The following is a 24,541-nucleotide window of genomic DNA, read 5'->3' on the forward strand; positions in this document are numbered from 1 at the left end:
CCAGGTAATGCTAAGTGTGGCTGATTGTAATCTTGATTGCACAGAGCTCTTGGGAAGAATGAAAGGTAACCTGCAGGTAAACTGAGAACTTGCTTTATCCTTTCAACAGAAGCTGACCAAATTAAAGGTTTCCCTTTTGTTTGTTGTACATTTCAGACTAATACAGTAACAGATGCTAACTCTGGGTTCTTTTAGCCTTAAGTAATGTATTGGATGACAAAGAATAAACTGAATGGCTTGTTATGACACATGTTGTGCTACATTTTGGTCCCCTTTCCTCTGCATGTATACTGTCAGCAAGTTAAAAGACAGCTATAGTAGTAGTGCAAGAACAAATATATGACCAGTGATGCTGTCTTCATAGGCTACATTCTCTGTACTTTATTCTGAAGTTTGTCTTTGTTCTGAACTTTCGTTTGTTTTATTTTCTCATTTGTGAGCTGCCTTGGGGGCTCAGTCTGGGTCAAAAGGCAGACTAGAATGTTAAAAACAGGGTTATGTTTGGAAGAATGGCCTGATGCTCTTTCAAATATGTGTTGACCTTTTATATGCATTGGAGGTGAGAAGCCAGGTGGTTAAACAAGTGAGATCTTGTCTTTTATATAAATTCTTAATGTAATGACTGAACATGAGGTTTAGCAAAATCCTTTTGAAGTGCCTCAGTATGTCCCAAGGTTTTGGGTTCTACACAAACAGAATTTTTATCAATTTATATTAAGAAACTGATAGTGTGTCTGAATTATGACTCAAGTGCAAAAGGTGGTATTCTGTTTGGGGCTAAGGCCTGGATCATATGTAACATTACACCGTAGCCAAAAATAAGCCATTTATTTAACAAGAATGAGCAGTGCACTAGTGCACACTGTTGAAATTACACCCACCCTGCTGGAGCAAACATACTGGAAGTTGACTTAGCATTATGGGCAAACCAGCTCTCATGATTTGTGTCTTCCCCCCACCCCACGAGCACTGGTTTGCAAGTAAAACCAAGACAGCCTCAGGTGTGTTTCCTCCCAGCTTTGGAGATGGAGGAGCAGAGCGGGTGCAATTTTAGCAGTGTACACCAACACACTGCTCATTTGTGGTAAACTGTGGTTTATTTTAATTATGGTGTAATGTTATGTGTGAATCAGGTCTTAAGGATGCAGTCTTAAGGCGTCAGGGTGAGGGGTCTGAAGATGATTTAACAACCCATTCAGTGACCTGCTGGGTTTGTATATGTGGGATTACAGTGAAGTAATCAGTGAAGGAGTGCTCTTGTGCTCCTCCATCCATTTTGCAAGGCTTAAAAAACCTGTTTCCCTCATACTGGAAACAATGTGAGGGGGAAAAGGAGATATTTTAAATCTCTTTGTATTTGGGGGGCATGTTGGAGTATTGAGATGGCTTTGGATCTCAGTTTAGACTTTGATATTGGTTGGGCCATGCCCACAGAAGATGCTGCAATGACAGGGAAGGGGGAAACTGACATTGGAACTCTCAATTTAAAATTGGAGAGGAAGATCTGATGTCAGATTCCCCTTCCCTGCTGGTGCTCTAGCTGCGTCTTCTGTGGCTGTGGCCCAACTAGTGCAAGCCCAAAAAGTAGGCATCTTCCCAGGGACCAGAAGATTGCACCCTAACTCAGTTTAATAGGTATTGCCCACACCGCAGTGCTTTATAGATTGATCAACTCATTTCTTTCTCAGCAAGGTACCTTGCATTGCAAATGCTCTACTGGAATGCTAGATTTTGTGTTTACAAAATTTCTAGGTTCCTATTACGTTTATGATGTGAGTGGTTGCTGTCATGTAAACCACCCAGCGAAATGTAATACATTGTAGTAATGTAATTTCAGAGTCTCTAAGGAAATGAGTAGATGTGTGCAATCTGCCATGTTGTGAGATCCCAGACAAACTGATTAAACGTAAATATAGTTAGTGGAAACAAACCAACTTCAAACCATAACGTATAAAGCCAACTTGTTTCAAATAATCATAATTAAGATTAACCACTGTTCAGGTTTAGAACTATAAACTAAATGGCGCTTTAAAACTGAAGCAAAATCATGTGATCTCCTTGTGGGCATGTTGGAAGAGGGGCATGAGCCTGAGGCCTGCTGAAGCTTGTTCTTGTAATGCTAAACCATGTTTAATGTTGTGTATAGATGCAGTCAAACTGAAGGAGATGTTTTCTTGATGTGTATTTGCCATACATAATACTGTTTCTGGTCATTTCTGGTGTAACTGGAGGAATAGCGTCTTGTGAAGTACAGCTCTTGTCAGAGTTGTAGGTTTTAACTCTACCCTCCCTCTTCTGTCTAGATGAGGGACCCAGCATTCAGGAAGTATTGCTAGAATTGACAGGCCAGAGGACTGTTCCTAATGTATTTGTAAATGGAACTCATGTGGGTGGATGTGATCAAACTTTCCAGGTAATCTTGCTCTTCCTCCTCTTGGCATGCAAATGAAGTGTAATGAGATCATGACTCAGGTTTTGTAGCAAGCTTCTCCAATCCATACCACTTTTGCAATCTCTAGTCAAATGATACTATCATTGTAAATATGTAAAGTTGCAACTATCCTTTGTTTCAGGGCTGGGGAACCTGTGATCCTCCAGATGTGCTTGGACTACAGGTTCCCCATTCCTGTTGTGTATATACAAGTAACAAGCAAAAGACCACCCTCTTACGTGGGCTCTTTGTATCAGGAGGGTTCAGATTACATTATTAATATCTTCATTTCCTAGCAGTGCCCTTTCATGAGTTTCTTTTTAAAGATGTGCAGCTAGATTCTATGTATATTTATTTAGAAGGCTTATTTCTAAGGTCATATTTGTACACAATACACCCAACAGTCATGGCTTCTCCTAAACAATCCTGGGAACTGTGTTTGCTTAGGGTGCTGAGAATTATAGCTCTGTACGTGATATCCTAACAGCTCTCAGCACCCTTGACAAACTACAGTTCAAAGTGGTATGAGTGCTTTAAGTGTATGGTGTGCAGATATGACTTAAGTTTGGTGGGATTTATTCCTAAGAATGGGTGCATAGAATTGTTGTCCTAACTACAACACTTGTCAGCTGGGCCTTCTTAAAGTGCCAGGATGCAGAAGGACTTCCTTATTGGGTCGGCTGCATCTTAAATGGATAAAACAGACCCCTGAACTTAAACATTTAGACTGAATGGGTTTGTATCCAACTGTACCTCCATTCATAGAACCAGTGGAGGCTTCAGTGAATGGAATGAGAAGGGGGGTGGTTTTTGCTGATTCCCTCTTTCTACTGTAGCCCTCTGTGTCCCTCCAAAAATTTGCTTCAGAGGGCTGGGTGACCTTCTGAAATAGACTCGAAGGTGGTTTGGGGGGTGCCAAAAATGTGGAATTTATGGGAAACTGTTTCACTCCCCTTTCTGTTCATGGAAATCTCTACTAGATTTAAGAGCTTTCCACGAACAGAAGGACAGCAGTGGCTATTAACCCTCTCTTGTGAATCTGGCTTAGCAAAAGTAGTGAGGTATTCTATATTCTAAATTTTTGTGTCTTGTGTCCTTATTACAGGCTTACCATAGTGGCTTACTGCAGAAGCTTTTAGGGGATGGCAAAGGTGAAGAGATGGAAACCTATGATTATGACCTAATCATTATTGGTGGTGGTTCTGGTGGACTCGCATGTTCCAAGGTATGAAGTCTACAAACAGGTACCATGCATACAGAGTGTTGTATGCTGTTGTGATTTTTAGTCTGCTCTTTACATTTTTAAAAATTCCATTTACTATGGTAACCTTGCTAGTATTGCATTTCTGAGTAAAACCACAGTGCAAAGCAGTTTGCTTAAATCTTTTGACCCTGGAGCAAAAAGGCTAAAGAAACTTTTAAGAAAAATGATGTTGCTTCTCAGAGAGGTTCAGGTTGCAATCCTAAAAACCTCAGAGTAAGTTCCACTGAATTAAATGGAATTTACTTCTGAGCAAGCATGCATAGGGTTGTGCTGTCAAGGTTTTAAAGTTATTTCTGAGCAGCCAAGGAAAAGTAGATATTTGTGTACACCAGCACTAGGAAATCCGTGCCTTTCCAAATGTTGTTGGATCCCTAGATTTCATCAGCTCCAGCTGGCATATTTAGTGGTCAGGGATGTTGAGAGTTGTCGTTGTAGAGCCAGAGGTTTCCTGTTCCTGGTGTATACTTTCCAAGTTAAATTAATATTGGAAGAGAGACTGTACATTGTAATTGCTACAAAATAACCTTTTAGGGTGTTTTAGTCTGTTTGTTAAAGGAGATGCTAACAGATTGCTAGATTTTGGATTTGGGTTCTAGAATATTTGAAAGGAAACCTTCAGTCCTAAATTGGCATCAGAATTATGTCATTCATGGCCACCAGCAGCAGTAGGGTGGTGAGGGCAGGAGTCTGGCCATGTCCCTGCCCTCCCTGAAGCCTACCGACTGCTCCAGCCCTGCGGACAGCTTGCCCTGACCTGCAAGATATAAAGCAATCCTATTGTAAACATCTTTCATTATGTATTTGGCTTAAATATATTTTTAAATTAGATAATTCATAATTTATGCCATAGATTTAACACCCCCTGTCCTCATGGAGGGAGAAAGTGTGTATTGAGTGACAAAAGTATCTCTGTCACACATATGACACTACAGTGCACTCTTGGTTCATGTAATGTATAGCTTTATAATAATAATTTAATAATTTAATTTATGTGTCGCCTATCTGGCCGGTGGCCACTCTAGGCGACGTATATCTCAGTTACAATAAAATACATCATAATAATACAATACAAACGATAAAAACTTTAAAACAATGACAGTTCAGAGTAATAGGCAATTAGTCATAGAGATTAACCCTCCCCGGAAGTCCCGAAGGCCTGTCTGAAAAGCCAGGTCTTCAAGGCCTGGCGGAATACATTCAGGGAAGGGGCATGCCGGAGATCATACGGGAGGGAGTTCCAGAGAGTGGGGGCCGCCACTGAGAATGCCCTCTCTCTAGTCCCCACCAACCTAGCTGTTTTAGTTGGCGGGACTGAGAGAAGGCCCTGTGTGGCTGATCTTGTCAGGCGGCATAATTGGTGGCGTTGGAGGCGCTCCATCAGATAAACTGGGCCGAGACCGTGTAGGGATTTAAAGGTTAGTACCAACACCTTGAATTGGGCCCGGAAAACAACTGGAAGCCAGTGCAGATCGAACAACACTGGAGTGATGTGCTCCCGGCGACAACAGTTTGTAAGTAGTCGAGCCGCCGCATGTTGTATAAGTTGTAGTTTCCGGACCGTTTTCAAGGGTAGCCCCACATAGAGCGCATTACAGTAATCCAAACGAGAGGTGACCAGGGCATGTACCACCAATGGGAGCTGATGAACAGGAAGGTAGGGTTGCAGTCTACGTATGAGGTGTAATTGATACCAAGTTGCCCGGCTCACTGCCGAAATCTGAGCCTCCTTGGACAGCTTGGAATCCAGAACAACCCCAAGGCTGCGGACCTGGTCCTTTAGGGGCAATCTCACCCCATCGAACATCAAGTCAATATCTCCCAACCTTCCCTTGTCCCCCACGAGTAGCACCTCAGTCTTATCGGGATTCAGCTTCAACCTGTTCCTTCCCATCCATCCACTCACGGATTCCAGGCACTTGGACATGGTCTCCACAGCCAACTCTGGTGAGGATTTAAACGAGAGATAGAGCTGAGTGTCATCCGCATATTGGTGACACTGCAGCCCAAATCTAATGATTGTCCCCAGCGGCTTCATGTAGATATTAAATAGCATGGGAGAGAGGATAGAGCCCTGTGGCACACCACAATTGAGAGGCCAAGGGTCTGAAACCTCTTCCCCCAATGCTACGTGTTGATGCCTATCGGAGAGAAAGGAATGGAACCACTGTAATACAGTGCCTCCTATTCCCAGTCCCTCCAGGCGATGTAGAAGCATACTGTGGTCAACAGTACCAAAAGCCGCTGAGAGATCGAGGAGGACAAGAAAGGTGAATTCTCCCCTATCTAATGCCCTCCTCATATCATCCACCAGAGCGACCAAGGCTGTTTCAGTTCCATGTCCAGTCCTGAAACCCGATTGGTATGGATCCAAATAATCCGTTTCATCCAAGTGTGCCGACAGCTGATTAGCCACCACTCGCTCAATGACCTTGCCCAAGAATGGTAAATTTGAGATTGGGCGAAAGTTGTTTAAAACTTGGGGATCCAAGGAGGGCTTCTTTAAGATGGGCTTTACAATTGTATTTAGGAATGTATTTTTGTTTTGAAAACTTCTTAAGCTATGGCAACTTCTTGTTCACAGTTTGCATTATCCTCAGCGTGGCCATGGGAGGGGGGTGGGTTTGCACATGTGGGAAATTCTTGTGTTGTACAGAGAGTGCTGAGGTGGGTAGCTGAGAGACCTGGGAAGGAAACTGCTTAGAAAATAACCATATTGCCATGGAACATACCAAGATTTAAGTGAACTGTGGCATGTGAAAAGAGGGATGTGTGTGCATGGGGCTGTGTGGATGGGACAAGCAAGAAAATGTATCTAGGGGTGCTAGTGTAAATGATCTGCTAAATTAATCTGTTGAATAAATATGAGTAATTGCATTTCAACCAGTGCCTGCTCTCTTCCTTGTTACAAATGCTAACTTCTTAAGGCATGGCAGATTTCATGAATGAACTGTTAAAGTGAAAGGAACACACTTACACATCTACATAGTTATGATGTTCGCTTGTTTGTTCTTTACAGGAAGCTGCCACCTTAGGAAAGAAGGTCATGGTGCTAGACTACGTTGTACCAACGCCACTTGGTACTACATGGGGTAGGTTGTGATTGAATAGATTTCAGTGTTGTTTCTTATTAAGTCAGCTAGCTAACCTTCTGAGTACTGTTTATTCATGAGGGTTTATCTTGCAGTGTGTGGCCAGCTCTTGAACACAATATTTGGTCAACGCAGTTTTGGTTTTAGTTCTTTGTTCTGGTTTAAACCTTTAAAAAAGTATACATTGGCTAACATTTTATTTGAGAATGTAGTTGTTTGCAAGTATGGGAGAACTGTAATATTACTTATCATATGAATTCTTAAATCTATACAGCACATCAGTAATTTGGATGATGTATCCTAAGTGTGGACAAAGACAATGTACATCAGCTTATACTTTTGATGATGATGATTTAAATTTATTACCTGCCCTTCACCAGCAGGTCTTAGGGTGGGTTCTAACCATTTAAAAATCAGTATTAAAAACAGTGAAAACAAATTGCAGTCAAAAGAATAGGGTGGATCCTGAAAACACACATCTTGGGCCAGAATAAAGAGGTGCTTCTTCAGCATTTGCTGAAAACTGTAATGGAGGTGATAGATGCATCTCTGTGGGGAGAGAATTCCACAACATAGGGACTGCCACAGAGTGTGCCTTCTCCTGGGCCATGAAGTCCCCAAATGTCTGGGCCCCCTCTGCGGATCTTAAAACCAAAACAGTAGGGAAAGACATGATCTCTTAAGGCCCAAATCATTTAGAGCTTTCAGCACTGGTGTGAGCATGTTTAATTGGGCCCAGAAATGAACTGGCAACCAAAGCAGCTGTGTTAGGTTATATAAGTTCTAAAGGCAATCCCAGCAAGTAATCTGGTTGCTATACTGAGTCATCTTCAAGGGCAGCCTTGTGTCAAGTACAGTAATCCAGTGTGGAAGTTACAAGAGCATGGAATGCCATGGCCAAGTCATCTGCCAAAAAGGGCCATAGCTAGTGAACCAGCCAGAGCAGGAAATAGGCCACCTAGACCTCAAGTGATAATGATGGATCCAGGAGTACCTCCAAGCTAGGAACCTGTTTCCAAGGGAGTGCAACCCCTTCTAGAACAGGCTGTCTTCCCACCTCTTGGGCTCGGGATCTTGGAACACATAACACTTCTGTTTCTTCAGGATTCAGTTTGTTTGTTGGCCCTCTTTCTGGAAATAACCCTGGAGGTAGGAGCAGAACCACTGAAGTACAGTGCCCGCAACCCCCACCTCCATGAGCTGTTCCAGACATATACCATGGTCAGTGATATCAAAAACTGCCAAGAGGTGAGGAAGAAAGAGTAGGGTTGCATTCCCCCTCCCCCCATCTCTCCCAACAGATGTCAACAACCAGAGCAACCAAAGCAGTTTCAATGCCATGACCAGACCAAAATGGATCCAGATATTCAGTCACTTCCAAGCATGCCTAAAGCTGGACCACCCTCTTGAGCACCTTGCCCCAAAAGGGGATATTTGCCACCGGGCAATAGTTGTTTAAACACTTCATTTCTCCTACAGTTTATAGCTAATGGCCCACTGTTTTGGAGTATTTTTGTGGGTTAAATGGGTTGAGTTTGCTTTTACAGTAAGTGCATCAGTACTTTATTTTAAAATTTGGAAGCCACCACTTCACTTACATAAGCACATACTGATACTGTGATTGCTTTAGAGGGAATTGGCTTCCTCTTTTAAGGTCACAACAGCAGAATAATAACTTTAACAGAGTCATGTTCGGAATGGAGTGTAGGTTAGAACAAAATGTCTGCCTGTCAGCCCTTATATCAATCTTCTTTTTTTCTTACTCAGTGTATTCTAATAGTAACATTTGTTTAAAAAGCTAGATAGGATGAATTATTACCAGTCAATGAATTTGATCCAGACAGGCTGTTCTGCAAACAGAAGGGCCTCCAATCTGAAAGAGGCTCCTGCTAGAGGCAGATAACTTTTGCTAATCCCTCTTCACCCCCTGCAGCTCACCGTCTCTCATACTGTCCCAGAGGGTCCCCTAACCTTCCTCAGTAGCTTTTTATGGGGAACTACAGCGGGAGGGAGGAATTGGCAAAAACTAGCTTCTATTCCACTCATGGTTAGTCTGGATCCAACTCAATAATACTTATGTGAAGGCCCAGGGGGGTAAAAAACACTAACTTTCAGAGAAAAGCCCCCCCGGTCCCCCCCCAAATTTCCTTTTTTTTCATTCCTTCACATCTCTACCCAATAACAATAGTAGCAGAGTTTGTGAAGGCTTGTTGTAGAAACACCAACTTCCATTTTTATTCTATAAGTCTGTTTCAAGTGTATTGTCTTTGGCAATGGAAGAACTGGAAATTTACTGCTGAATGCTTTACACCTCAATGAATGAATGAATGAATCTTTATTTTTACCCCGCCCTTTTTTAATTTTATTATTATTATTATTTATTATTATTATTATTATTTATTGGATTTCTAGACCGCCCGACTAGCAAAAGCTCTCTGGGCGGTGAACAACAAAAAATACAAATACATCTCATAAAAATTACGTGATAATACTACAAAACATATAAATACAAAGATCAAAATTTCATAATAATTTCCTGTATAAAATTTAAGTTAAAAACGCCATAGAGAAGAGGTAGGTCTTAAGCTGGCGCCGAAAAGACAACAGCGTCGGCGCCATACGAACCTCATCGGGGAGACTGTTCCAGAGTTCGGGGGCCACCACTGAGAAGGCCCTAGATCTCGTCACCACCCTCCGAGCCTCTCTATGAGTCGGGACTCGGAGGAGGGCCTTCGATGTAGAGCACAGTGTACGGGCAGGTTCGTATCGGGAGAGGCATTCCGACAGGTATTGTGGTCCCGTGCCGTATAGGGCTTTATAGGTCAAAACCAACACTTTGAATCTGGCCCGGAAGCATATTGGCAGCCAATGCAAGCAATCCAGAACAGGTGTTATGTGTTCCGACCGCTTGGTCCTCGTTATTAATCTGGCCGCCGCATTTTGGACCAGCTGTAGCTTCCGAACGGTCTTCAAAGGCAGCCCAACGTAGAGCGCATTGCAGTAGTCTAATCGCGAGGTTACCAGAGCATGTACTACTGATGTAAGATCCTCTCCGCTCAGGTAGGGACGTAGCTGGGCTACCAACCGAAGTTGGTAGAACGCATTTCGTGCCACCGAGGCCACTTGAGCCTCAAGTGACAGGGAAGGATCTAACAAAACTCCCAGACTACGAACCCGCTCTTTTAGGGGGAGTGTAACCCCGTCCAGAACAGGGTAACTATCCAACACCTGGTCAGAGAAACCATCCACGAGCAGCATCTCAGTCTTGTCTGGATTGAGCCTCAGTTTGTTAGCTCCCATCCAGTCCATTATCGCGGCTAGGCAACGGTTCAGCACATTGACAGCCTCACCTTTTTCCATAACTGGAACTCAGGGCGGCTTACAGATAAAAACTACACATAGGTAAAAAAACATACAAAAATATACAATTAAAATAGAATTAAACTATCCGTGACATTAAAACCATGAAACATACACTTAAGATACTAAGACAATTTAAAACATTAAGAATAGGACCACAGAACAATACAACAGACCTTATGAGGCCCTATCTTAAACATCTTCTAGTCCAAAAGCCTGTTGGAATAAAAAAGTCTTAGTCTGCCGACAGAAGGATAACAAGGGAGGGGCCATTCGTGCTTCCCTAGGAAGAGAGTTCCAGAACCTGGGGGCAGCCACCAAGAAGACCCTATCTCGCGTCCCCACCAATCGTGCTTGCAAAGGTGTTGGGACTGAGAGAAGGGCCTCTCCTGAGGATCTCAACGCCCGGGCAGGCTCTTATGGGGAGATACGGTCTGACAAATAGCCTGGACCTAGGCCGTATAATAATAATAATAAATTTAATTTCTGTGTCGCCTATCTTGCCAATGGCCACTCTAGGCGACATACAAAATCATTAAGGTGCTTTCATCTGTGAAGCCAACCACTTGTCTTACTGATCCTTGCCCTTCGTGGCTCCTTGTGAGCTGCAGAGAGAAATTGGGCGAGGGGATCAAAGCGGTGGTAAACGCATCCTTGAAAGAGGGTGTGATGCCATCAGCCTTCAAGGAGGCAATTGTAAAGCCCATCTTAAAGAAGCCCTCCTTGGATCCCCAAGTGTTAGATAACTTCCGCCCAATTTCGAATCTACCATTTCTGGGCAAGGTCATTGAGCGAGTGGTGGCCAACCAGTTGTCAGCACACTTGGATGAAACGGATTATTTGGATCCATACCAGTCGGGTTTCAGGACTGGTCACGGAACTGAAACAGCCTTGGTCGCTCTGGTTGATGATTTGAGGAGGGCATTAGATAGGGGAGAATCCACCTTTCTTGTCCTCCTCGATCTCTCAGCGGCTTTTGATACTGTCGACCACAGTATCCTTCTGCTTCGCCTGGAGGGATTGGGAATTGGAGGCACTGTATTACAGTGGTTCCATTCCTTTCTCTCCGACAGGTACCAACAGGTAGCGTTGGGGGAGGAGGTATCAGACCCTTGGCCTCTCAATTGTGGTGTGCCACAGGGCTCTATCCTCTCTCCCATGCTATTTAACATCTATATGAAGCCGCTGGGGGCAATCATCAGGAGATTTGGGCTGCAGTGTCATCGATATGCGGATGACACTCAGCTCTATCTCTCGTTTAAATCTTCACCAGAGTTGGCTGTGGAGACCTTGTCCAACTGCCTGGAATCCGTGAGTGGATGGATGGGAAGGAACAAGCTGAAGTTGAACCCTGATAAAACCGAGGTACTACTTGTGGGGGAAAAGAGAAGGTTGGGTGACATTGACCTGAAGTTCAGTGGGGTGAGTTTACCCCTAAAGGACCAGGTCCGCAGCCTTGGGGTTGTGCTTGATTCCAGGCTGTCCATGGAGGCTCAGATTTCGGCAGTGAGCCGGGCAGCCTGGTATCAACTACACCTCATACGAAGGCTGCAACCCTACCTTCCTGTTCATCAGCTCCCACTAGTGGTACACGCCCTGATCACCTCTCGTTTGGACTACTGTAATGCGCTCTACGTGGGGCTACCCTTGAAAACGGTCCGGAAACTACAACTTATACAAAATGCGGCGGCTCGACTACTTACGAATAGTCGCCGCCGAGATCACATCACACCAGTGTTGTTCGACCTACACTGGCTTCCAGTTGTTTTCCGAGCCCAATTCAAGGTGTTGGTATTGACCTTTAAATCCCTATACGGTTTCGGCCCAGTTTATCTCACGGAGTGCCTTCAACGCCACCAATTATGCCGCCCGACAAGATCGGCCACACAGGGCCTTCTCTCAATCCCGCCAACAAAAACAGCCAGATTGGCGGGTACAAGAGAGAGGGCATTCTCAGTGGCGGCCCCCACTCTTTGGAACTCCCTCCCACAAGATCTCCGGCATGCCTCTTCCCTAAATGTATTTCGGAAAGCCTTAAAGACCTGGCTTTTTCAGCAGGCCTTCGGGGTATCCGGGGAGGGTTAATCGATATAATTGTAATGCTTCCTACCCAGTTTTAATATTGTTGTTGTAGATCTATTGTTTTTATTGTATCACTGTATTTTATTAATTGTATTTTAATAATTTTGTAAGTCGCCTAGAGTGGCCATTGGCCAGATAGGCGACGAAGAAATTAAATTTATTATTATTATTATTATTATTATTATTATTATTATTATTATTAAAACACAATATAATAAAATACAATAATACAATATAAAAACAGTATAAAAGCAATACAGCTGCAACAACAATATTAAAATAGGGCAGGAGGCATTTCAATCAAGACAATTAACCCTCCCTGGAGATCCCAAAGGCCTGTTGAAAGAGCCAGGTCTTTAAGGCTTTCCGAAATACATTTAGGGAAGAGGCGTGCTGGAGATCTTGTGGGAGGGAGTTCCAGAGGGTGGGGGCCGCCACTGAGAATGCCCTCTCTCTAGTACCCGCCAATCTGGCTGTTTTTGTCGGCGGGATTGAGAGAAGGCCCTGTGTGGTTAATACCAACACCTTGAATTGGGCTCGGAAAACAACTGGAAGCCAGTGTAGATCGAACAACACTGGTGTGATGTGATCTCGGCGGCGACTGTTCGTAAGTAGTCAAGCCGCCGCATTTTGTATAAGTTGTAATTTCTGGACCGTTTTCAAGGGTAACCCCACGTAGAGCGCATTACAGTAATCCAAGCGAGAGGTGACCAGGGCGTGTACTACCAGTGGGAGCTGATGAGCAGGAAGGTAGGGTTGCAGCCTTCGTATGAGGTGTAGTTGATACCAGGCTGCCCGGCTCACTGCCGAAATCTGAGCCTCCATGGACAGCCTGGAATCAAGTACAACCCCAAGGCTGCGGACCTGGTCCTTCAGGGGTAGAGTTACCCCATTGAACTTCAGGTCAACATCTCCCAACCTTCCTTTGTCCCCCACGAGCAGCACCTCGGTCTTGTCGGGGTTCAGCTTCAGCTTGTTCCTTCCCATCCATCCACTCACGGATTCCATGCACTTGGACAAGGTCTCCACAGCCAACTCTGGTGAAAATTTAAACGAGAGATAGAGCTGAGTGTCATCTGCATATTGGTGACACTGCAGCCCAAATCTCCTAATGATTGTCCCCAGCGGCTTCATATAAATGTTAAATAGCATGGGAGAGAGGATAGAGCCCTGTGGCACACCACAATTGAGAGGCCAAGGGTCTGAAACCTCCTCCCCCAGTGCTACCTGTTGGTACCTATCGGAGAGAAAGGAATGGAACCACTGTAATACAGTGCCTCCAATTCCCAATCCCTCCAGGTGACGTAAAAGGATACTGTGGTCGACAGTATCAAAAGCTGCTGAGAGATCGAGGAGGACAAAAAAGGTGAATTCTCCCCTATCTAATGCCCTCCTCAAATCATCTACCAGAGCGACCAAGGCTGTTTCAGTTCCGTGACCAGTCCTGAAACCCGATTGGTATGGATCCAAGTAATCCGTTTCATCCAAGTGTGGTGACAACTGGTTGGCCACCACTCGCTCAATGACCTTGCCCAAAAATGGTAGGTTCGAAATTGGGCGGAAGTTATTAAAAACTTGGGGTATAGAGCTTTATAGGTCAAAACCAGCACTTTGAATTGTGACCGGAAACAAACTGGCAGCCAGTGGAGCTGTCATAACAAGGGGGTTGTATGGTCCCTGTAACCAGCCCCAGTTAGCACTCTGGCTGCAGCTCTTTGTACCAGTTTAAGTTTCCGAACAGTCTTCAAAGGCAGTGGTGGCATAATAGAAATCACTTCCATAAGTAGATTGTATCTCATAGATGTCTCAGATGTTTATGCTTTTGGTTTCTGGTCTTATTGGAATAGAATTAAGCCTTTTAACAACCATGATTTTATCGACCAACAGCAATGAGTATACACACAAGGTCTCAATTCATATTTAAATCTTCCTGATTTATGTAATTGGTATGTGGAGTTGTACCATCTAAGATCTTTGGACATCTTTTTCTGAGCTTCTTCCTTTTCTGCAGCCATGTGATACTCCCACCATTTAATGTTTTTAGTTACTGTAAACCGCCCAGAGAGCTTTGGCTATGGAGCGGTATATAAGTACAATAAATAAATTTACATATATAAAATTATATAACTTTGCCATTTAGCTATTTCTGTTAGTGTGTTACATGGAGGCTTGTTAGTAAATAACAAGTGCATCTTGTTTCAGCTGTCTCCATGAAAGGGAACATAGCATGGAGCAAGGGGGGAAAGCCTAAAAATATATGTTTGAAAGCTGTGTCAGTAGTTTATTTATTTATTATTCGATTTATATCCTGCCCTTCCTCCCAGCAGGAGTTAAGTCTCACCCACTTGTAATGGTGCCCTCTCCTGCACTTCTCTTTCACTGCTGTCAGCCTTCTGTGCAGGAGAGATAAGGGAATGCTGGTTGTGAATAACCTAACCAGGACGAAGATCTCTTCCCCTTTGAATTGCTCATTGCTGAGGCTCCTTGGAGTGCAATATGCAGCTGGAGCTTTATTTATTGCCTGTTAACTTTCTTTTCACTCTGTACTCATATATTTAAGCCTAGATCAGTGGTTTCCAACCTGGGGGCCAGGACCCCCAGGAGGGCCGCGAAGTAATCCAGAGGGGGCCGTGAACAGTAAAGAAATGAATTATTTATTAATTTTTTTAAAAAGTCTTCACTCCCTCTACACTGTCTGCTTTCTGCTGCCACTGCAGACAGCATGTCCCCCTTGCTCCAAACGAGAGGGGAGGCCTTTTGCTGAAGCGCCAGAGCATCTTTCAGGCGCACTAAGGGCAGGCATCTGCCTATAAAATACATGGCAGATGCCAAAGGAGGCTGAGGGTGGAGCTACCAGGAAGAAGAGGGGATTACTATCACTGATTCCTGTCTCCTTGCACTGCCGCTACTGGCAACGCCCTTACTTAGAATGAGAGGAGAGGGCTTTTTGTGAAGCAAAAAGAAGCAACCCTGCAAAGAAAGGCTGCTTTCTGACTTCCTTCCTGGCAGCCAGCCTGCCTCCCTGGGGGGAGGGGGTTACAAAAAATGTTCAGCTTATAAAGGGGGTCCCGTGCTCATAAAGGTTGGGAACCACCGGCCTAGATGACTACTTTTGCAGTATTGGATTTATTCAATATTTGCTGAGCAGCTGATTTTGTCCTATTTGAATTTACTGATATGTTTTCTAAACTGGTGGACATCTGTTGTCAGCAGCTTTGGGCGCAGTTCACTCTGGAAAGTTGGCATATAAATAAAATAAAATCAGTCAATAAAATGTTTCTCGACATGCATGTAAAAGGGTAGCCGAGATCCATAAGGAATGCTGCACATTATGTTGGTAGCCATTATTTAATACTGTTAATGAGAAGCTTGTTAATTATACATGCATTTTGCATTTCAGGACTTGGTGGCACTTGTGTAAACGTTGGTTGCATTCCTAAGAAGCTGATGCATCAAGCAGCCCTTTTAGGTCAGGCGTTACAAGATTCAAGGAAGTTTGGATGGGAGTATGATCAACAAGGTTTGTAAGAAAGCAAAGAATGTGCTGATGGGAAAGGATAGCAATCGATGCATCTTGATTTTTGGAAGAACATCAAGAAGGCTAAAGTAATGACAACAGAAGATTTCTGTAACTTTACAGTTGACAATGAGGACACTGAACTTGTCAAGGATTATCAATACCTCGGCACAGTCATTAACCAAAATGGAGACAATAGTCAAGAAATCAGAAGAAGGCTAGGACTGGGGAGGGCAGCTGTGAGAGAACTAGAAAAGGTCCTCAAATGCAAAGATGTATCACTGAATACTAAAGTCAGGATCATTCAGACCATGGTATTCCTGATCTCTGTGTATGAATGTGAAAGTTGGACAGTGATAAAAGCGAATAAGAGAAAAATCAACTCATTTGAAATGTGGTGCTGGAGGAGAGCTTTGTGCATACCATGGACTGCAAAAAAGATCAATAATTGGGTGTTAGAACAAATTAAACCAGAACTATCACTAGAAGCTAAAATGATGGAACTGAGGTTATCATACTTTGGACACATAATGAGAAGACCTGATTCACTAGCCACAGACCTGGACTTACAAGATCGGAATAGGGTGGTTTATAACAGATGCTATTGGAGGTCGCTGATTCATAGGATCACCATAAGTCATAATTGTCTTGAAAGCATATAATAAGAAGTCTCCTTTAAATAAATGGCTTGAATCTTAGACAGCCACGTCTTCTCAAAAATTATTAGCATAGGCAAATTTCTTTTTATTGCAACTACTGTATGTGTGAAATTTAGAATTATTTCACACACACAATAGTTGCAATAAAGAAAAATTGTTTCACTAGGATAATACTGCTTTCATGGATTGGATCTGATAAACTGTTTTGTACAAGTGAACATTTCTGTTTTTAGTTAAACACAACTGGGACACCATGGTAGAAGCAATTCAAAATTATATAGGATCGTTGAACTGGGGATATCGGGTGGCCTTGCGTGACAAGACTGTGACATACCTCAATGCCTATGGAGAGTTTATTGGGCCACACAAGATTAAGGTACCTGCAGGATTTTGCACCTGTTGATTTCTGGTGTATTCAGATGTGTTGCTTATATAGTTAATGCTGTGTATGAAAAAAGATTTGAACAAATTGTTTGTTAAAAACAATTGATAGTAAATTCCATTGATTTCCCAACTGAATTTTATTCCTTTGGTTACATTATTAGAGGCAATGGTGTTCTCAAATTAATTTTATTCCTACAGTTGGGATATTGGAGGTAATGGTATCCATCAGTTTACATGTTAAGTGTAGTAGAAAGAGTAGTCAAATTATTGTTCTCTATTAACTTAATGCTTGATACTGCTTTAAAATGTTGTTCTGATAATGGTAAATGATTAGCTCTTTCAGATCAGTGTAAATAGTTCTTGCTAAAGTGTATTGCTGCAATGTCTTACGTAAAACATATTGTTGTCTAGAAGAATGCCAGTTCAAATACATCATTTCTGTTTGTTAGGCAACCAACAGAAAAGGACAAGAAACTTTATATACAGCTCAAACGTTTGTTATAGCCACAGGAGAAAGACCTCGATATCTAGGTATCCCAGGAGACAAAGAATACTGTATTACAAGGTGAGCTTAAATGAAATTTCTGCGCTTCAGTAGATTAGATTAAAAGGGGTTCTAAATATTTAACAAATTGCTCTTATACTGTTTCTTTTTAGCGATGACCTTTTCTCCCTGCCCTATTGCCCTGGAAAGACTCTGGTTGTGGGAGCTTCTTATGTAGCTTTGGAATGTGCAGGATTTCTTGCTGGCCTTGGTTTGGATGTCACAGTTATGGTACGCTCTATCCTCCTTCGTGGCTTTGATCAAGAAATGGCAGAGAGAGCAGGAGCCTATATGGAAATGCATGGTGTAAAATTCATCAAGAAATTTGTTCCTATTGAGGCAAGTATGTCCACTTACCAGGTAAGATAGGGGAATGCTGCTGTCTGCCTTTTTTGTTCATCGTTGAATGATATAGCATAAGTGCAAGCACTTTGTGGAGTGATTTTTGTGTGCATGTGCAAAGGCTGGTATGTAGGTTAAGGTGAACATTCTGATAAAGCAATATTCTGTGGGTTGAGATAAGCTTATGACTAAGCTTATGACGCTTCCATGCAGGTTATAAAGTTGGAGGAAGGCATGCCTGGAAAACTCAAAGTGGTTGCAAAATCCACTGAAGGAATACAGATTATTGAAGGAGAATATAATACTGTAAGTACTCTGCACTAGTGTTGTTTGGGGGTGGTGGAATGAATATTGGTTACTTAGTTTTTTTAAAATATGGCAGTCTTTACAGACTCAGGCCAGAGCCTAGCATTAACTGCTGTTGCACAACCTTGTGCAAGACCCATGCACAACCTTGTGCAAGACCCATCAAAATACCATTTGTGCAACAAAGGTCATTACTATGTTGCTCCCTTTGATTGTTTTCTGGGTAGGTGCTATTGCTCAGAGATAGTTTTAAGAGTTGGCTGGAGGGATGCTTGTCATGAGCATGTTGAAATCTCTTTTTGATCCTGAATAGTTTTTAAAGCCCTTTTTTAAAATCACAGGTGGGGAATATCTTGCCTAGGAGCCAAATGTGGCCCTCAGGCATATCTGTCTGACCCTTGGAGACTGTTTCCAGGCCACACCCTCAACAGCCTAGCTCCACACCTTCATTAAGGTTTTTTTTTTGCTAGTTGGAATGTGCCCTTGAACTCAGATAATGACTCTTGTTTGCCTCAATGGAGGATAGAGATGTGTGTGTGTACAAACTAGCCTAAAAGGGACAAACTTACATCAATTGCTGTGCCCACTGTTGCTTCTGACGCCAGCCTTCACTGGTCCTTGGGAGATTGCCCAAAAAAGATTGCAACTCTTGGACTAGGAAAAAGGTCCCCACCCCTATTTGAAACAAAATAGTGCTTCTTAGAGCACGTTAGTGAGTTTTCTGTATCGGGCTGCCATGCTACTGTTCAGACAGTGATTTTTTTTTGTGCAGGTTTTGATTGCTGTTGGTCGTGATGCTTGTACCAGAAATATTGGCTTGGACAAAATTGGTGTGCAAGTTAATGAAAAGTAAGTATTCCAACTCTTGAGTTTCTCCTAGTATGTATTGATACTTGTCTGGAAGTCAACTTTGGTCTCTTAATAGATATCTCTTCCCATACTTTTCCTAGTACCCCTGTTTTCAAAAATCTTGTTATAAAATTATCAACTAGAACTAAAACTTGTGAAGTTGGTATCTTAAAGCATTGCTGTCAGAGTTGGTATAAAACTAGTGCTTTATGCCTAGAAATCCTTGCATTTCACTGTTACTAGTTGTACCACCATTCTTAAATTTTCTGTTTTGAAACTTAACTGTAGTTTGCTTTACTGATTTTATGGTAGTATTTCAAAGCAAGCAAGAGAGCCCACATCTCCTTGAATTAGTTTAATTTGTCTAAACTCCAAGAGAAACATCTGAAGTTATATCAAGCATTAAACTTTGGGCAGCTAGATGAGTGTGGCTATTTGAATCTGTACTCATTGTAAAGATTAATCTGGTTTGACAAGTACAAAATGTTTTTGATGGTAGTTGTTAGCTAGGAACCCTGATTTTCTTTTATCTAGCATGACTGATTGCTATATATAAAGACAGACATTACAATATAGTATCCAGGGCTCTGTGAACAGATTTTCCCACTCGTGCCCTCTCATATTTGCTCTGGAGGGTCCCCTAGCCTTTCGGAGTAGATGGGGGGGGGTGTGCAGCTGCAGGGGTGAGAAGGGGAATTCATTACATGTGCAGGTTGACATGGTTGGATGTCTCCCATTATTAAATGCAATCAAATCATGAAGCTATGTCCGTGCTAACCCTTTTCCCCTTCTATGTAACAAGGAATGGGAAAATACCTGTAAATGACGAAGAACAAACCAATGTGCCTTATGTCTATGGTATTGGAGACATTTTGGAAGGAAAGCTGGAACTGACGCCAGTTGCCATACAAGCAGGCAGGCTGTTAGCTCGCAGACTTTTTGGAGGGAGTTCTGTAAAGGTAAACGTGATTTCTAATGGTGTTGGTTGCATGTTCAGACAAAGAGTTAGGTTTATTTTTGAATAGTCATCTCTTAGGGGTTAGGGTGCATGAAACTTGCTCAGACTGAAAGTTACTTCATATTAGTGTCACCACTGTGAGTACATTTTAGTCAAGCTTCTGAGCTATTGCACGAACCCAATTGCTAATAAGATTGGGTTTACGAAGGCACAATTGGTGTTCTGGCTGCAGGTCCTGACCCCCTGTCCAAGTGCTGGTATAGCAACAGCCATTCTTTGTAATTGTACTGGTGACTACCTTCTGTTTCTAACGAGGATTGGAAGTGCTACTGCACAGATTGTCAAGGGGATGGAACTGAGAAGACGGCTATGACTGCATCATAACCCAGAATCCTGAGAGTTGTTAGGATTGGGGGCTTGGATCTCAAAACATACAAAGCATATATATGTGCCCTGTTTAGTAAGTGTTAAGCCTGTATTGTTGCTTTGGCTGCAAGAATGTAAGCTTCTGCTGGTGTTGTGGCCAGTGAAACAGTTCCATAGGATAGAATTGTTTCACACTTCCCCCCCCAATTGCTGTGAAGTACAAGTCATACTGTATGCCTTCAATTTTAGTGTGACTACATCAATGTACCAACTACTGTGTTTACACCTCTGGAATATGGCTGTTGTGGGTTATCGGAAGAAAGAGCTGTTGAACAACTTGGACAGGAAAACATTGAGGTGAGACAAAGTCTTAAAACTGTTCATTTAAAATATAATGGTCCCAGGGTATGGTCTGAAGGCACATGAGGCTGTTGCCTTGCTGAAGCTAAGCAGGTCTGGGACTGGTCAGTGCCTAGATGGGAGATCACCTGGGAACCTGCCACCTTTAGGTCCTTGATGAAAGAAAGATGGGATATAAATGTAAGAAAATAAAAATGAAATATATATTTTGAAGAGAACTCATATGTCCAATCATTTAAGGCTTTACAATTGAGCTTATGATGACCTGATACCTTTCCCTTTCAGAACAAATCCCCTCTGCGTAATTTGAGAAACGGTGTCCTTGCAGCCCAGTCTCCTCCCACCCTAATGTTTTACTGGTGAAGGGGTAGTCCCCTGTCACCACAGAAAGCACATCATCTCCGTCCTATGCTGAGGTTCCCAGTTACCCGCTGGAATAGTCCTTGGCAGCATAACTGTGGGGTGGGGGCCTTCCATCACATACTATTTTTCCACATGGCTTAGGGGTAGCAGCGTTGCTGTCTTTTTGTTTCCAGCACATAGGTTCCTGAGATATTTGCACATAACACTTTAGGAATATTGTTGAAAGTGCAGTACAAGGTGCTTAAGAGAAAAACGAACTTTAAAAACATAACTTTCTTCTCCAGGTATATCACACACTGTTCTGGCCACTTGAATGGACGATACCCAATAGAGACAACAACACTTGCTATGCAAAAGTAATCTGCAATAAGCTTGCCAATGTATGTATTCTGCTCTAAAAACAGTTGTTTTCTTGCATGTTCACATTTTCCGAAATGTAAAATAAGCCAGGTGACACCTTTAAAGGTGTGTGAATTGTTCTGCTCAGGATATTACAATGTCCACCAGGAACATAGGGCATGTCTTTTAACAAGTCAGACCATTGGTCCATCTAGCTCAGTATTGTCTACAATGGCTGGCAGGGGCTCTCCAGGGTTTCAAACAAAGGTATCTCCTAATCTTACCTGAAGATGCTAGGGATTGTACTTGGGATCTCCTGCATGCAAAGCAGATGCTCTACTACTAAGTTACAGCCTTTCCTCAAATGTATAACTTAATTTGCCTTTTCTGTTTCAAAACTGAACCAAAAGCAAGCATGTTGCTTCTTATTCCCAGGCTTATTTAGCTTATGTGTTCAAGCTTGGGTCTATATGTATATTAGACTGCATTCAAGTATGCAGTTTATTGGCCTTGTGAGAGATGCTACTAGTCTTCTGCAGTTTTGTTTAAAGAATTGTGAGGAAATGTATTCCTATCTGTTGTCTTCTCCATGTGTTCTCAGTTAACTTTCATTAATGGAACTAAGGCATCTTGCTGTCTGCTGTCTTCACTCCCTCTAATTCTGGGCGGGACAAAAGTTTCACACTATAGAGCTAAGCTTATTGGGTTTAGGCCTGTTCTATGTTCCTTTACTATGCTGGACAAACAAATCTATACTTTTTCATTTTCCTAATGAAGCATGTCTTCTCATTATGTGTCCTAAGTATGATAACCTCAGTTTCATCATTTTAGCTTCTAGTGATAGTTCTGGTTTAATTTGTTCTAACACACAATTATTTGTCTTTTGTGCAGTCCATGGTATCCGCAAAGCTCTCCTCCAGCACCACATTTCAAATGAGTTGATTTTTCTCTTACCCGCTTTTTTCACTGTCCAACTTTCACATCCATACATAGAGATCGGAAATACCATGGTCTGAATGATCCTGACTTTAGTGTTCAGTGATACATCTTTGCATTTGAGGACCTTTTCTAGTTCTCTCACAGCTGACCTCCCCCCTTCTTCTGATTTCTTGACTATTGTCTCCATTTTGGTTAATGGCTGTGCCGAGGTATTGATAATCCTTGACAAGTTCAATGTCCTCATTGTCAACTTTAAAGTTACATAACTCTTCTGTTGTCATTACTTTAGTCCTTTTGATGTTCAGCTGTAGTCCTGCTTTTGTGCTTTCCTCTTTAACTTTGAACAATATTAGTTTCAAATCATTACTGGTTTCTGCTAGTAGTAAGGTATCGTCTGCATATCTTAAATTATTGATATTTCTCCCTCTAATCTTCACACCTCCATCTTGGTCCAATCCTGCTTTCCATATGTTAGATTCTGCATATAGATTAAATAAATAGGGTGATAAAATACACCCCTGTCTCACACCCTTTCCAATGTGGAACCAATCGGTTTCTCCATATTCTGTCCTTACAGTAGCCTCTGGTCCACAGTATAGGTTCTGCATCAGGACAATCAGATGGTGTGGCACCCCCATTTCTTTTAAAACACTCCATAGTTTTTCATGATCTACACAGTCAAAGGCTTTGCTGTAATCTATAAAGCACAGGGTGATTTCCTTTTGAAATTCTTTGGTCCGTTCCATTATCCAACATAAGTTTGCAATATGATCTCTGGTGCCTCTTCCCTTTCTAAATCCAGCTTGGACGTCTGGCATTTCTTGCTCCATATATGGTAAGAGCCTTTGTTGTAGAATCTTGAGCATTACTTTACTTGCATGGGATATTAAGGCAATAGCTGGATAATTCCTGCATTCCCTGGGATCCCCTTTCTTTGGAATTGGGATGTATATTGAACGCTTCCAGTCTGTGGGCCATTGTTTAGTTTTCCATATTTCTTGGCAGATTTTTGTCAAAATTTGGACAGATTCAGTCTCAGTAGCTTGTAGCAACTCTATTGGTGTGCCATCTATTCCTGGTGATTTGTTTCTTCCAAGTATTTTAAGAGCAGCTTTCACCTCGCATTCTAAAATTTCTGGTTCTTCATCATACGGCTCCTCTGTGAATAAATCTGTCATCCTGGCATCTCTTTCATAGAGTTCTTTAGTGTATTGCTTCAATCTTCCTTTTATTTCATCTCGGTCAGTCAGTGTGTTCGCCTGTTGATTATTCAACATCCCTACTCTTGGTTTAAATTTCCTTTTCATTTCTCTCATCTTTTGGAACAGGGCTCTTGTTCTACCCTCTTTGTTGTCCTTTCTATTTCTATACAGTAACTATAGTAATAGTTCTCTTTGTCCCTATGTATTAGTCGCTGTATTGTTGCATTTAGGGTTCTGACCATGTTTCTATCTCCTTTTGCTTTCCTTCTCTCTTTAACCATTTTAAGAGTTTCTTCAGTCATCCATTGAGGTCTTTCTCTCTTTTTAACAAGAGGTATTGTCTTTTTACATTCTTCCCTGATAATGTCTATGACTTCAGTCCATAGTTCTTCTGGTTCTCTGTCAACTAAGTTTAAAGCCTCAAATCTGTTCCTTATTTGATCTTTATATTCTTCTGGGATGTTATTTAAATTGTATTTTGGCATTATGATTGCTTTGTTGTTCTTCTTTAGCTTTACTCTGATTTTCGATACGATCAGTTCATGATCTGTACCGCAGTCTGCTCCTGGTCTTGTTTTTGCAGAAAGTATGGAACTTCTCCATCTTCTGTTGCCAATTATATAATCAATTTGATTCCTATAATGACCATCTGGTGATGTCCCAGTTACTTGTACACCACATAAATATTTTTTTCTCAGTTTCCAGTGTAGAAAAAATTAACAATAATAATTCAGTCTAAGTAGTTTTATAGCATTTCTCCTAAGTAATTACTCCAACATAGGATAAAAGTTGGGTATACTTCTGTTGCTTTCAGCAAGGTTGAATGCCTAGCATGGTAGTAACTTGATTGCCTTCTCTATTAATGTGAAACTAATCCAATATCCAGAATATAGTTAATTTTACAAATGATATGCCAGAAATAGTCAGATAGGAAGTAAGCAGATGCTTACAGTGGAAATGAAAATGCTAACTGGGATAACTTTCCTCACTTCTCCCCTTCTCCCTTTTCACTGAAGAACCGTGTGATAGGATTTCATGTTCTCGGACCTAATGCTGGAGAAATAACCCAAGGTTTCGGAGCAGCAATAAAATGTGGTCTCACAAAGGAATTACTTGATGAAACCATTGGTATACATCCAACTTGTGCAGAGGTAAGAGTTTAAGTACAGTTCTCATCTAACAATGTA

At 42.1% G+C, this 24,541-nt stretch overlaps 1 protein-coding gene across 1 annotated transcript in view; it reads left to right on the forward strand.

The window, feature by feature from the left end:
- Nucleotides 1-24,541, forward strand: part of TXNRD3 (thioredoxin reductase 3) — a 40,195-nt gene that overhangs the window by 13,513 nt on the left and 2,141 nt on the right. Inside the window, exons 3-15 of the mRNA XM_061618399.1 lie at nucleotides 2,304-2,413; nucleotides 3,537-3,656; nucleotides 6,712-6,784; nucleotides 15,627-15,746; nucleotides 16,636-16,778; nucleotides 17,236-17,351; nucleotides 17,444-17,669; nucleotides 17,886-17,978; nucleotides 18,751-18,827; nucleotides 19,630-19,786; nucleotides 20,401-20,508; nucleotides 21,159-21,254; nucleotides 24,371-24,505. Of these exons, the coding sequence (XP_061474383.1) occupies nucleotides 2,304-2,413; nucleotides 3,537-3,656; nucleotides 6,712-6,784; nucleotides 15,627-15,746; nucleotides 16,636-16,778; nucleotides 17,236-17,351; nucleotides 17,444-17,669; nucleotides 17,886-17,978; nucleotides 18,751-18,827; nucleotides 19,630-19,786; nucleotides 20,401-20,508; nucleotides 21,159-21,254; nucleotides 24,371-24,505 (1,574 nt within the window). The remainder of the gene's footprint in view (nucleotides 1-2,303; nucleotides 2,414-3,536; nucleotides 3,657-6,711; nucleotides 6,785-15,626; nucleotides 15,747-16,635; nucleotides 16,779-17,235; nucleotides 17,352-17,443; nucleotides 17,670-17,885; nucleotides 17,979-18,750; nucleotides 18,828-19,629; nucleotides 19,787-20,400; nucleotides 20,509-21,158; nucleotides 21,255-24,370; nucleotides 24,506-24,541) is intronic.

Source organism: Rhineura floridana, chromosome 3 (assembly GCF_030035675.1).
Source record: "Rhineura floridana isolate rRhiFlo1 chromosome 3, rRhiFlo1.hap2, whole genome shotgun sequence".
Taxonomy (NCBI): Eukaryota; Metazoa; Chordata; class Lepidosauria; order Squamata; family Rhineuridae; genus Rhineura; species Rhineura floridana.